We start from the raw sequence: 13,202 nt of genomic DNA, 5'->3' as shown, positions 1-13,202 counted from the left end.
GTAACCACTCTAAAGGGCTGTTATTTAGGAAATAGCCAGTGCATCTTTAATTTGAGTTTTCAGTTCAATTTTTCAGGACAAAATGTCCTGAATTGTCCTGAAGTTAAGATTTTTAGTTTAAAATTTCAGGACAAAATAAGTATTGGCTAATCTCTAAATAGCATATCAGAGAATGACTATACGTGCACTTGCCCCAATGTTTTTGGCGCCAAATTTGTAAGCTTGGATTAAAGATTATACAATGTAATACAACTTTACTTGTCTTGAGAAGGATCACAGAGTGAGGAGCATGCACCAAACTATGCTAATTTACCATGATTAAGCAAAATTAAGCAATGTACAACATATACAAAAGACACATGTCATGCACTTATTGGCTTGGTACCATGTACTAGGTGCGAGTATTTTTCCTCACTCATGATATTTCTCTAGACGAACGATATTGTATCACATTTTATGATCATTAATCTATATAAAGCAACAAAAAGAGGATTTTTGATATTTCTCGTATGCAACAACAACAACAACAACACAAGTGAAGTATAGGAAGGGTAGCGTGTACACAGACCTTGCCCCTACCCTGGTGAGGTAGAGAAGTTGTGTCCAATAAGCCCTCAGCTCAAAAAGACAAAAAGAGACAATAGATCAGTACCAGCAACAGAGGCCAAAGAGATAATACCAGCAAATATAAATATCTATGCCAAGGTTTTAGAAAAACTTAAAAAGGAAAAGAAAGAAAAAGGTTAAAAAAAACAAAACAGTAGGTGCTCTAGTGTTGCTAATTTGTTTCATTTCTTTGCAAAGCAATGACAGTGTTGGAGATTGGTTTCCTTTTATGCCAAGCAATACATTGATTCAAAGGCAAAAATGCACAAAAAGAGACTCAGTTACAGAAGGTTGACAAGCAAAGAGATATTGGGTGCCAAAAGGCAACATATATTTCCTGAAATAACCAAAGTTCTGAGTGGCAATATGAAAGAATTTTAGCTAATTCAAGACATACAATTAGGTGAAATCCCTCGGGGAAAAGAAAGATGAAAGCCTTGATATGTTATGAGTGCTTCCTTCAGCAAATTGTAGCAACAAGGTTTCTACAGCTAGCTGCAAATACTCGATCGATCTCCAGAAATGAGCAGCCAAATATGGCCTATGAATCAATCACAATGTCATTACTGCATAATGTTGACTCCGAACGAATGCCTTCAGTTGAACGAATTCTTCAAACATGTAGCAGTTCAGTTTGCGCTTTCTGTTCTCCTCCACTCTTTTTGTCTTCAATACCAACATGTACGATCCATCAAACAACAGGCAGAAATCGTAAGATTTAACAGTAGATACACTGAAGAACGCGCTATGATGGATGACAAACAACTGCATTACAAGATAAATCGCTATCCACAACCCACATAGCAAACTGTTCAAGTCGTTTTTGTATCGTCTCTGAACCTATCTCAGGTGACCAAAAGGCAAACTTCTTTCCATTCCTTGAAGAGGTTTGGTTAGCATCCATATAACTGATATTCAAACTAAAATCAGTTTCATCAACCCTGTTAAATGTAGTTTTCTTGTCTTCCAATAACTTCTCAACTAGATTTACAAAATTTCCCTCTGTCGCAATTGAACCTCTTGTCTTCAAATTGGCAACCAAGGCAACGATTTTGTCCAAAACATTGTCAGCCCAAGCTTTTAAAGAGGACGATGAATTTCTAATGAAGACAAGTTTAAAGTTCTTCCCCAAGAAAATGTCATTTCCCGCCGGATCATAGGAATCAAGAAATGAATCACTGCTGAGAGGAATCACGTCACTATCCACAACCCATGTGCTGTATTTACGTTCCAAGGACTTTCTTATTACATGGGCCTTCACAACAATCTCTTTAACCAATTTTTCATGCGATTTGTCAAAGTTAATAGAGTTTTGTAACCTAATACTGTCAAAAAATCGGTCTGTGTCAATCACGGGATAACCCCTTCTTGCAAGATCAAGTAGGAAATCAGAATGTGCACCCAATAATACAAAGTTTTGGATGTTCAATCTTTCAAAGTGGCAGAGAAGATTCCTAATAATTGACTCTGACACCTGTTGTAGGTTCACAAATATTATTGTCTTCAATTTCTGAACCGCGTGAAGGACAGGGACCAAATCATCCGAACTGCGTACAATTCTATTAGGAAAGACTTCCCTGAAACAGAAATCGTACCACTTCAGACTGTGCAAAGATTGCAGCTTCAAAAGGTTAAGATCAAAAGACTTCTCATCCACTAAAGAAGAATCTGGCCCAACTGACTTCCCATAGTTAACACCAGCATCGCGATGCGACACACTAAAAGCTCGCTCATGCAAAAGGTTGGTATAAATATTAAAGTAACCACGGGCATGGATAAATTTAATGAACCAAGGTGTCCAGATTCTTTCCCCCATCTTTTTGTACCATCCTGTTGTCACCTACAAAACAAATTACATGTTACCGTAAGTGCTAGTTAATTTTAATAGGTTTATCATTATCTTCACTTATACATGCAAAGAGGAAAAAATTAATGCTACAATACCATCCCGTCAAGAACTGGCTTCAATCCCTTGGACTTGTGTGTGTCATACCATATGCGGAATTCTTTCCAAGGTCTTGGAAACAGAAGTTGACCCCAAGTGCCGACCAACTGGTACAAGAAAAGTTGAGTTCCATCATCAATCTGCATCTTGTTTCCATGTTTACCTGTTAGTCAGAACCAATTTATATCATCTGATTCAAGCAAAGACGAGTATAGACATTGTTACAGAGAAAATTCCCAGAGGATAGAAGTACTCCACTATGCCTAGCAACACATAAACCTTCAAACAGCGATGATGGACATGTGGACATGTATTCATCAAAATGGTGGGGAAAAAAAGAATTTTTATCAGCTAAAAAGCAAAAGAAAAACTTAAATTGAGTAGATTATACTAGGGTATTATAAATTTTATGAACCATACATGATCGTTCATGGAATTTTATACTATTTGGGGAGCAGACTCCTATGCGACAAAAAATGTGGAATACTAGAAGTGTTCAGAGGCTAATAGCATGCGACTTGCAATAAATCATTGAGTTCTGTTATATCTGTAATTTCAAATCCCAAAATGATAAAAGCACACATTGATCCTAAGTTCTCTTGAGTGTTTCAGCAACATATTAACATACAGAGATTCAAGAGTCCCGTAGTGTATGGGCATAGAATCACATCAATAATGCTAGCGGGGTAGCTCAAAAGGCTAAAATGAACTTTGATGATTATAATTACGAACAAAGACATATATCCCCATGAGAGTGTTATAAAAATATGTTAAATTGCTCAAGGGACACAAATCTGGTTTGACAATTAAGGGCATCGATGGTTAAGTTTTCTCCAAATAGAAAAAACTGGGAAGGAACTAACATGTTGGACTTCAGCACTCTTCATCTGAAAATGCTCGCTTGAACATAGTAGAATCTGTCTTAAAATGGAAGCTGTAGGAGTTAATTCTAAAATTACGTTCTTTCGTCGCTAATAGCAAATGCCAAAGAGAGATAGCAGAAGGGGACCTTATGCATTATCTTGTGAAGCAATAGGAAACTATAAATATACAAATGAAATAACTCCTACAATTGTATCAATTTCAACTTCTCTACAGCCATTTGGACAGAGCACAAGATTCCGTCATACTTCTACACCACTATAGACACAATGAATTCCACCCAATAAGAAGTTGCGAAACATATTTACATGTGATAACACGTTATGATTCACAAGATGAAAGCTGCAGACAACCCCTAGTTCATTCTTTCTGCTAAAACAAAGAGCATTTACCCAATGATAAAACTTATATCAGAAAAATTCATTTCACTGTCATGTATCTTAAGATGAGCCCTTCCACTGTTCCTAATAATATAATGCTTTGATTCGTCTAACAGGAACGACTTTGCATTTTGCTTCCTAATCTTAATGTAATTCTCTATGAGTAGACTTCTTTAGATAGTACATCAAATATTACTTTGATTATATCATAAAACTGAAGTTAAGTATTACCTGAAAGACTTCAAATAATTAAAATTCCTAAGAAAATATGATTGGAATTAGAGCCAAAAGGCACACTCAAATGGAAAAGAGAATGATAATAATTTGGATCGCTAAATTCAATTTTTTGTCTTTTCTCTGGAACGGCGAGATGCGTTTGCAATTTCCGCAGAGAATCAGCTAAACATGGTAACTCTAACCTCCTTATAATCAGATTGCAAATACCTAATACTACATTAGACCAGTAAAACAACTAGTGAGCTAACTATATGGCTGAATAATAAAAGGTTTAAAAAAAATGAGCTAGAGAAAAGTAAAAACAACCCATTTGTCAAAACCAAAGCAACAAATGCACAAGTATTCTGACACCTAGCATTAGTACATTCATCTGAGAAACTTAACAAGAAACAAAAACATCATAAGTTCACAGACATATAATTACAGCTTATTCAATAACACATAAACCATCAAAACTCATTTCTTCTAAAAAAACTTATGCAACACTTAGATCCCAAATGTTACACAACAACAAATGAAGGCAGCAATAAGAATAAAAAACAAAAACAATCAAAAGAAACTCAACAAACTTAAGTACCTGCAACAAACCTTGGCCGCTGCAATGAAGCACCATAAATCATAGGACTAAAATTAGACTCATTATAATAATAATTCTCAATCAAACTTTTCAAGAACCTAAAATAAAGAGGTGACAACTCAAGATCATCCTCCACAACAAATGCAAACTCGTCATCTGAACTAGGCCACCAAGCTTCCAACCACTGAGCTTGAAGTCCAGCATTTGAAGTCCTATAATGCACAAACTTTTCACCAAATTCCCAATTAAACCCATCAACAAAATCAAGAATTTTTTTCGCAAGATTCAATCTTTGGTCAATTTCCACATACCCTTTTGAGGAATCTTGAAAATGATCAATGTAGATATGTAAATGAACAACATGGTTATCATATTTTGCTTTGGAAAGTGAATTTAGGCATCTTGAAAGGGACTCAAAACGATTAAAGGTGAGAACTTTGATGATGAAAGTGAAGTTTTGGTGAGTTTGGGGGTTGTTGTAAGGGTTAAAAGAGAAAGATTTGGTGGAGTTTAAGTTTGATGGGTGAAAAGAGAAGAGGAAAAGAGCAGAAAGAGTGAGCAGTATAAAAAGTGGGATCAAATTTTTCAGAGTTTTCTTGGATTGTGCCATATGATTGTAATTTTGATGAATTATATCATCACTTTTTTTAGGTTTTTGTGGATTTTATAACACAGAAAGTTTTCATGTTGGATCTTGAGAATTGTGCTTGAGAGCGGAAGAAGGGAGAAGAAGAGTGTGAATACTGAAGATCAAGGGAAGTTTTACTTGGACAACTTGCACCACAAGATTTTGTCATAATTACAATTGTAGTCCCCTAAGTCTGTTTTTTGAGCTCAGCATAACATCTGATATTCTGTTCCGATGGAATTTTATACTGCCCCTTCTCGAATTATTATCGCGTTTCTCTTTTACGTCCCTTAAGAAAATACTCCCTCCGGTCCAAAATAAGTGATTTTTTTGATATTTGGAATTGACCATATTAACCTTTACTATCTCAGATAAACACTGCTAACACATATTCCAACACTATTTACTCCAAGGACAATATAGGAAAAAAATAATTAATTCATTCTTGAAATCTGGAAAAATCACTTATTTTGGACCACAAGAAAAATGCCAAAAAATCACTTATTTTGGACCGGAGAGAGTATTAATTAAGAAAGGTTTTAGACTATTTTAACCTTATTTATGTCGTAATATATAATCTCTCTTTATTGAATATTTACTCTATTTATGTTCTTTCTCTATCTTCATGGAATAATTACTATTAAGGGTAAAATAGAAAAATATATTTAATTTTATTTTGAACTTCTAATATGACAGATAATTTGAGATAACTATTTTTAGCAATCACGATAGATAATTTGAGACAAAAGGAATAATCTAGTTTTAAAGGTTGATGCGAATTTAATAAATCCAATTTGCATTTAATTTTAACTAATTTAATAATTAATTTAAGTCATGATTGTAAATCTTTCAAACTTGACCACTGTGCCTAAACTAATTTTTTATTAGTTTATATTGATGATAAAAATAACATTGATAATGATTTTAGTAATTTTATACTGATAGAGTTGGGGGAAGTTCAAATTAGTGTAATTATTTCAATATTGTCTCATATTAGCTCAATGAACTAATGTTTGCAAGGAAAAAAAAAAAGGGATAATTCGTCAAACTATCTCTAACGGAGAAATTCAATCAACTAAACTATCAAGGCCAGAATTTAAAGAGTTTCCTCTAAAAAGGTCATATTATAGATTTGTGATTGGGCCACTGAAGGAGAAGTACCCAAACACATCCAGGGCCCATGGGCCTATATCTCCAAAACGAAATCATCAAAAAAAGCTGGGAAACTTACACAAATGTCCCAAATAAATCTCAACTTACCAACCTCTAGCCATTAGTCATAGACTTACCAAAACTAGCCAACAAAAATTGAAAAACCAAATAATAGGGTTCTTTCTCTCAAAGAATCACATGCAAAAATCACCTTCCATATTTTTAAGCGTGACTAGCAACATTAGATACAAGACGGAAAGGAAATTTCATGGACGGGGTAGCAAATAAGGTGATAAAATATAAAAATCCATACAATATTCCAAAAATCTAAACAAAAAAAGAACTTTTTCAATGGGTATAGTTGAAATTCATTGAAAATATATAGATAAGTCAATATAAAAAATTTGAGGAAGATTGGAGGTGATTTGGACTGGTTTTGTATCAAAATTCGTAATTAAATCGAGTTCAAAAAAGTCTTCTGCGACACATGTATCAAACATGTATCACGCATGTATCACACACACAGGTATACATGGATATACATGTGATACACAATTGATACAAATATGCTACATATGTGATACACAAATGATACACAGTGTGATACACATATCATTTTTTTTTCATGTTCAGCTTTTACTTCGAATTTTCAATTCAAACCACCTCAAAACTTCACCAAATCATCCCAAAACTGAGATTCAAGCTCCTTAAGTTGTGCCCAATTTATTCTACTAACATCCACTCAAACAAAACAAAAATTTGATATTTTTTGCTACAAATAGCTAATTGGCTAATTTGGCTAATATTAGTAATATTTTATCAATTGGCCAATTTTTGTAATGAGCTACTTATAAATGGACATAGCTGGTAATTTCCCAAAAACGTTCTATCTCTTTCTCTTCTACTTATTTTCTACGACTCACAAATATTCTGTTCTTGTGGGAAATTCGAGTTAATTGCTGAAACTCGAATTTCAGAGGCTTTGTAAAATCCTAAAGGAATTCTGCTATTATCACTGCAACAACGAAGTGGAAAGCTTAAATTTCTTAAGGACTGTAATTACACTATCGAAGCCTGATTATTTCATCCAATTAATTCTCCAACAAATTTTATTAATTGTCATAGTAGGGAGAACGATAAACATCAAAAATAGAATGGATGTACAATCAAACGAGTCTTTATAGACTTTTAAAATATAATAAATGTGTAACAAAGTGGGGTAAAAAACCGAGGAAAGAAATCTTTGAAGAGAGATAAAGGGTCTTTAGTAAAATATAATTAAGTGATTTTTTTAATGAGTGTGTCAAACTCTTAAAAATCGCTTAAAAGGAATCTGAGAGAGTACATATATTAATTAAACTATGATCTAACTAACAATTATAGTTTAAAGATTTAGTAATTCCAAATCCCAATTAAATACTCCATCTAACTTAACAAACATTGAGCAATTCTTCGAACATATTCTGTAGAACTTTCTATGGCATAAATTAAAGGCTGCTAACCCTTTCAATTAGCTGGCCAAAAAAGTATTATAATAATTAGAGGCGGGGCTAAGTTTCGAATCTTATGAGTTTGAAATTATAATCCTTTTAAGTTATTGTATTTTAAATTATTAATTTATACATATTCATTAGATTTCTTAATACAAATTCAAAGTTTAAATAAAAGTTACTGCATTTGGCCGAACCCGTGACCAAACTTGACTTTAATTTATATTTTTTCCATCCTCTTTCCTTTCCTAACTTTTCAAATAATGTATAAAAAGGTTTGAGATACTTGTGGTGAAGAATTATTAAACAAAAGCAACTCTTTTCTAAGTCAAATTTGGAAACCGCCCATTCAAGATTGCTTTCAAATTTTCAATCTCCAATTAATTAATCACTTCAATTAAATAAGTTATTAAATATTTTATAATAAATAAAACTTTATTAAATGTGATTCAGACAACAAATAGTACAAATTCACGAGACAAACGAATTCGGGTGCGGTCTTTCGTGTGTTCCCCTTCGTCGGCTGACACGTGGCAAATTCTGGGGAGCCCCATGTCAGCCGTCCAATTTGGATATTTCGGTGAATAAGAGACATACAGCCCGTTTGGACATAAGAGTTTTTTCATTTTTTCCAAAAAAAAAATTATATTTTTCGGAATCAATGTTTAAGTCATAAAATTTTTAATTTTCACTTGAGATGATTTTAGATTTTTTTGAAAATTTAAAAAATTTCAAAAGTTATTTTTCAAAATTTTCACTCAGAACCAGTCATAAAACTTCAAAAACAACCCCAAATTATATTCATATCCAAACACAACTTTAATTTTCAAATGTCATTTTCACTTTTTTTTTTTTTTTTTTTGAAATTTTACTATTCTTATGTCCAAACGCCCACATGTTATGGGTATTTTAGGAAATTGGTATTTACAAGAGGTGGAGCCCATTTGACAGGTGATTTAAGATTTAAGCATAATTACTTTAATTAAGTACATTCAAGATTCAACTGCCTAACAAATTCTTCCTTCTTCCTTTTTTCTTTTGGTAACTAACAAATTGACAACTCTAACTTTGGACGTGACATAACTAACAATTTTTTTTTAAAAAAAAGTAAAGAAAAGTTGTTTTGATATACTTTTAAAGAGTAGGATAAAAAATAAATTTTTTAAGTATAGATAAATAAAAAGCTACAAGTAAAATTTTTATTAGCGCGCTCTATATAAATTCGAAGTATTATTAAACGTTAAGGAGGTGTTAAGAAACGAGAAAAAAACAACTAGTAATACCTTGGTACAAGTTTGAATTTATACCTATTTTTGACTCCGTAAAAGAAAATCATTTAACAAAAAATAATTCATAACTTAATATATCGAAATGCCACATATTGAATAATTTTTAATGGATCTAAATGATTACTTTTCTTGCCGAAGTGCTTATTTTGCCTACTAATTATTTTCTTTCTATTTGCTAATCCACTTAGGTGAGTTTGCTCATATCAGCCCTAAGTTCAGACATAAAAGAATTCAATAATTTGACGGAGAGTTCAATAATAAACTAATTAATTCATGATAAATTCTTATAATACATGTCTTTATCCGTAAGACGGTACAATTGAATTGGTTGCATGGTTTATAGACAAGTGAACTGATTTGACTCCAAAATGATAAATAAATAAAATGAAAGTAAGACTTAGCATTGAAATTGAAAGAAATGACAAATATGTTCCCGGAGCGAGGCTTCCGAAGACAGCGATAAGAACATTACTAGAAAGAAAATAGAGTTGTATTATTTAGCTTGAGAATATAATGTAGCATAAGTTTTGCCAGAGATTTCCTCAGTTACAACGGTTGTTCAAGTCTATTTTTATAGCTATACCTAGAAAACAAGATCGTATGATCAAGCCCCTCTTAAATCTCAATAATGAGGGTCATTGATGAATGTGTAACGGCATGCCATGAATGCCAAAATCATCTGCAACGTCTGCATATTTAATACTGAGGAATATTCTTCATTAAATACCACCGGGTGTCAAACATTCGTTTGCTTCCGTTGACTGCGTTCCCTTCGAGATCTACCCGATACCAAACGAAGCTGCTATCATCGGTCTTGGTTTTCAGTCCTTTCATCTTCCGTCTGTCTCCGATTCCACATGTCATGTAATTATTCGAGCATTTAATATAAATGAATTTCACCCTACACAACATATATGATCGTTGATATACAATTTGAGAGATAATAGGGAGTATTACACTAAGCTACAGGGCTTAACCATAATTGCTTGACTTATTTAGTAAAAATTCCCACAATCTAGAAATAGATTTTGTTGACTTTGTATTTAAAGTTTGTAAGAATTGTCAATCAATTTCTTGGTCCATCTCTTTAATTGTTTAACCATAATTGTAATTTTTTAAGTAAAAATTTATGGTCCAGCATTTAAATTTGCATTTTTGTAATAGCTGCCAATTAATTTTATGGTCCAATTCTTTAATTTGTTTCCATATAAATCTTGGCTCGTTTTAGACTTTTGGAATCTTCATTTGCTAACTCTTGTTTTTTGGTTCATCATTAAATTGTGGGTTCAACCATATACATCCCTAATTAAATAATTGATTTCAAGACCTTTTTGGTAACTTTTCAATATATTGGAAAGTCATATACTCTTCTACTATACATTTTCTTAAATTGAATTAGTATATAACTAGCATATTCTTTTACTTAGTATATTCGTTGTATTTATATTTATTAACTTGAGTGACAAGTCATTTGTACTATATTTTGTAATTTACAATCATATTCTAATATGTCATTAGTCATTAGTAATCGAATTTGTTAATATTCGAAAAAAATAAAAAGTTTTAAATGTACGAAATAACTGATTGGAGAAAGTTAATGTTTTCATCAAATGCTCTGATGGAATAATAGGACATTTAGTGTTTAACGTAGAGCTAATAGTATAAACTTCTAAAGTACATGCAAGATTATGCTGGTAGCTATTTGGCGATAGTATCTTCACCACCAAGAAGTATGGCAAAATAATGAAGGTTTCCCCACTCTTAAATAAGACGTTTCAGGTTCGTGTTCTTATAATAAATCTCGTATGATAAGAGATTAGAAAACCCCATTAGAGTGAACTTTTTATGGTGGGAATCCGGAATAGAATGAAATGGGAATTCGTAAAATCTATGAATAAATTAAAAAGATGACAAATATTATTTTAAATGATCTAAACAAATGAAACAATTCAAAATTTTAAGTAAGTATGTAGGGTAAATTCTATAAACCAAAAAAAAAAAAGTAATTTAATAATAAATCAGTCAATATTTTGAAAGACTTAATTATGTAACATACTACGTATAAAAAAAATTGAATAATATTTACTTGACTTGTAGATATCCAAATAAGATAATCCTTTTTGACCATACACAAAAGATGACATGAAAAATAGCCTTTGACTACTTGCTTGTTTCTGCAATAATTTTCATTTTATTTTTAAGCCATGGACAAAACCTACCAAAAAATTTATATTCTTACACTAATAAACATAACAACAAATATACATCCCTAATTAAATAATTGATCTCAAAACCTTTTTGTTAACTTTTCAATATATTGGAAAGTCACATACCCTTTCTATTATACATTTTCTTAAATTGAATCAGTAAACATAGAACTAGCGCATTCCTCTACTTAGTATATTCCTTGTATTAAATTTATTAATTTGAGTGACAATTCACTTGTACTATATTTTTGTAATTTACAATCATATTCTATTGTCACTAGTCAGTAGTAATAGAGTTTGTTAATATTCGAAAAAGTTATAGCAAGTTTTAAATGTACAAAACAACTGATAGGAGAAGCTAATTTTCATTAAATGCTTCGATGGAAGAATAAAGCGTCTAATATTTAAAATGTAGCACTAATAGTATAAACTTCTAAAGTACATGTAAGATTATGCTGGTAGCTATTTGACGATAATATATTCGCGACCAAGGAGTGTGACGAAATAATGAACATTCTCTCCCCTTAAATAAGATGTCTCAGGTTCATGTCCTTGTAATAAGTCTCGTTTTATAAGAAACAGTAAACCCCATTAGAACGAGCGCTCTATGGTGCGAATCCAAATTATTAGGACGTGTGGATTCTTGAAATCTATACAGATAAATTAAAAAGATTAAATATTTTTTTTAATTATCTAAACAAATGAAATCAAAATTTTTAAGTAGTATATATGACAAATTCTACAAAAATAAGTGATTTAAAAAGAATTTAATAATATTTTACTTGACTTGTAGAAATTCAAATAAAATAATCCTTTTTGACCATACACAAAAGATTAGGGCTGGGCATAATTTGGTAAATACCGAATTACCGTACTGAAACCGAAAATTTTGGTATTTGGTATACGGTATTTTGGTTTTTGGTATGGTATTTGGTTTTAAATTTTTAAAAAAATTGGTATTAGGTATGGTATTTGGTATTTTAAGATAAAATACCGAAATACCGATACCGTACCGAAATATATATTATATTACACAAAACACATATTATCAATTATAACATAAATATAAAAAATCTAAAATCTTACTTTCCTTTATTCTCAAAGTTCATCAATTAACTCTAAATAAGTAACAAGACATTTCTAATGATAAAATATTCTTTTATGTATAATTTTTCTCTATTTGGGTCGATATTTGGTAGTTTTGAACAAAACTTTTGTCAACAAACATTTTCAGTTTTGTATTTTTGAGTACTTTAATTAAGAATATTAGAGTGTATGGCTCTATGCACTAGTTAGTATTCAAACCGAATAAATCGAAGTTACCGAACCGAATAAACCGAAACCGAAAGGGGAAAAACCGAACCATATCGAATTTAATTAGGTACGGTATTAGTATAGGATTTTAAGAAGCCGAATACCGAACCGAAATATCTAAATACCGTACCGTACCGACCGACGAACACCCCTACAAAAGATGACATGAAAAATACCCTTTGACTACTTGCTTATTTCTGTAAAATAATTTTCATCTTATTTTTAAGCCATGGACAAAACCTACCAAAAGATTTATAGTCTTACACTAATAAACATAACAACAAAAATACTTTAAATAGTACTAAAAATTTAGCACTCTTTTGAAGTAGCTACCAAAGAAATACAGTACTACATATATTGAAAGATACCATACTTACTATATTAGCCTAGGAGACAGAGCCATTCAGGCCTAACCCTACCCCCCCCCCCCCCCCCCTACGTTGCAGGTACGGTCGGTAGTAGTGGTGGGGTTGGGTCGTTCCTTTACCCTTTAAA

General features: G+C 31.9%; 1 protein-coding gene across 1 annotated transcript; it reads right to left on the bottom strand.

Moving 5' to 3' along the window:
* Nucleotides 1–813: 813 nt before the first annotated feature.
* LOC109215414 lies at nucleotides 814–5,436 on the bottom strand. Its single transcript, XM_019379480.1, has 3 exons — nucleotides 4,628–5,436; nucleotides 2,551–2,714; nucleotides 814–2,446 (listed from the first exon to the last, which is right to left on the bottom strand). Exons 1-3 carry the CDS (start codon nucleotides 5,235–5,237, stop codon nucleotides 1,352–1,354), a joined length of 1,869 nt encoding a protein of 622 aa, XP_019235025.1. The 5' UTR covers nucleotides 5,238–5,436; the 3' UTR covers nucleotides 814–1,351.
* Nucleotides 5,437–13,202: the final 7,766 nt, after the last annotated feature.

This window comes from Nicotiana attenuata, unplaced genomic scaffold (assembly GCF_001879085.1).
Source record: "Nicotiana attenuata strain UT unplaced genomic scaffold, NIATTr2, whole genome shotgun sequence".
NCBI lineage: Eukaryota > Viridiplantae > Streptophyta > Magnoliopsida > Solanales > Solanaceae > Nicotiana > Nicotiana attenuata.
This window is presented reverse-complemented; position numbering and strand designations above follow the sequence as displayed.

Excerpts from the sequence above, each read along its gene's own strand:
- LOC109215414 (XM_019379480.1), bottom strand. The coding sequence starts at position 5,237 with ATGGCACAATCCAAGAAAACTCTGAAAAATTTGATCCCACTTTTTATA. Across the intron at positions 2,715-4,627 it reads GCGGCCAAGGTTTGTTGCAG|GTAAACATGGAAACAAGATG; the intron begins GTACTTAAGTTT and ends TCTGACTAACAG. Across the intron at positions 2,447-2,550 it reads AGCCAGTTCTTGACGGGATG|GTGACAACAGGATGGTACAA; the intron begins GTATTGTAGCAT and ends TTTGTTTTGTAG.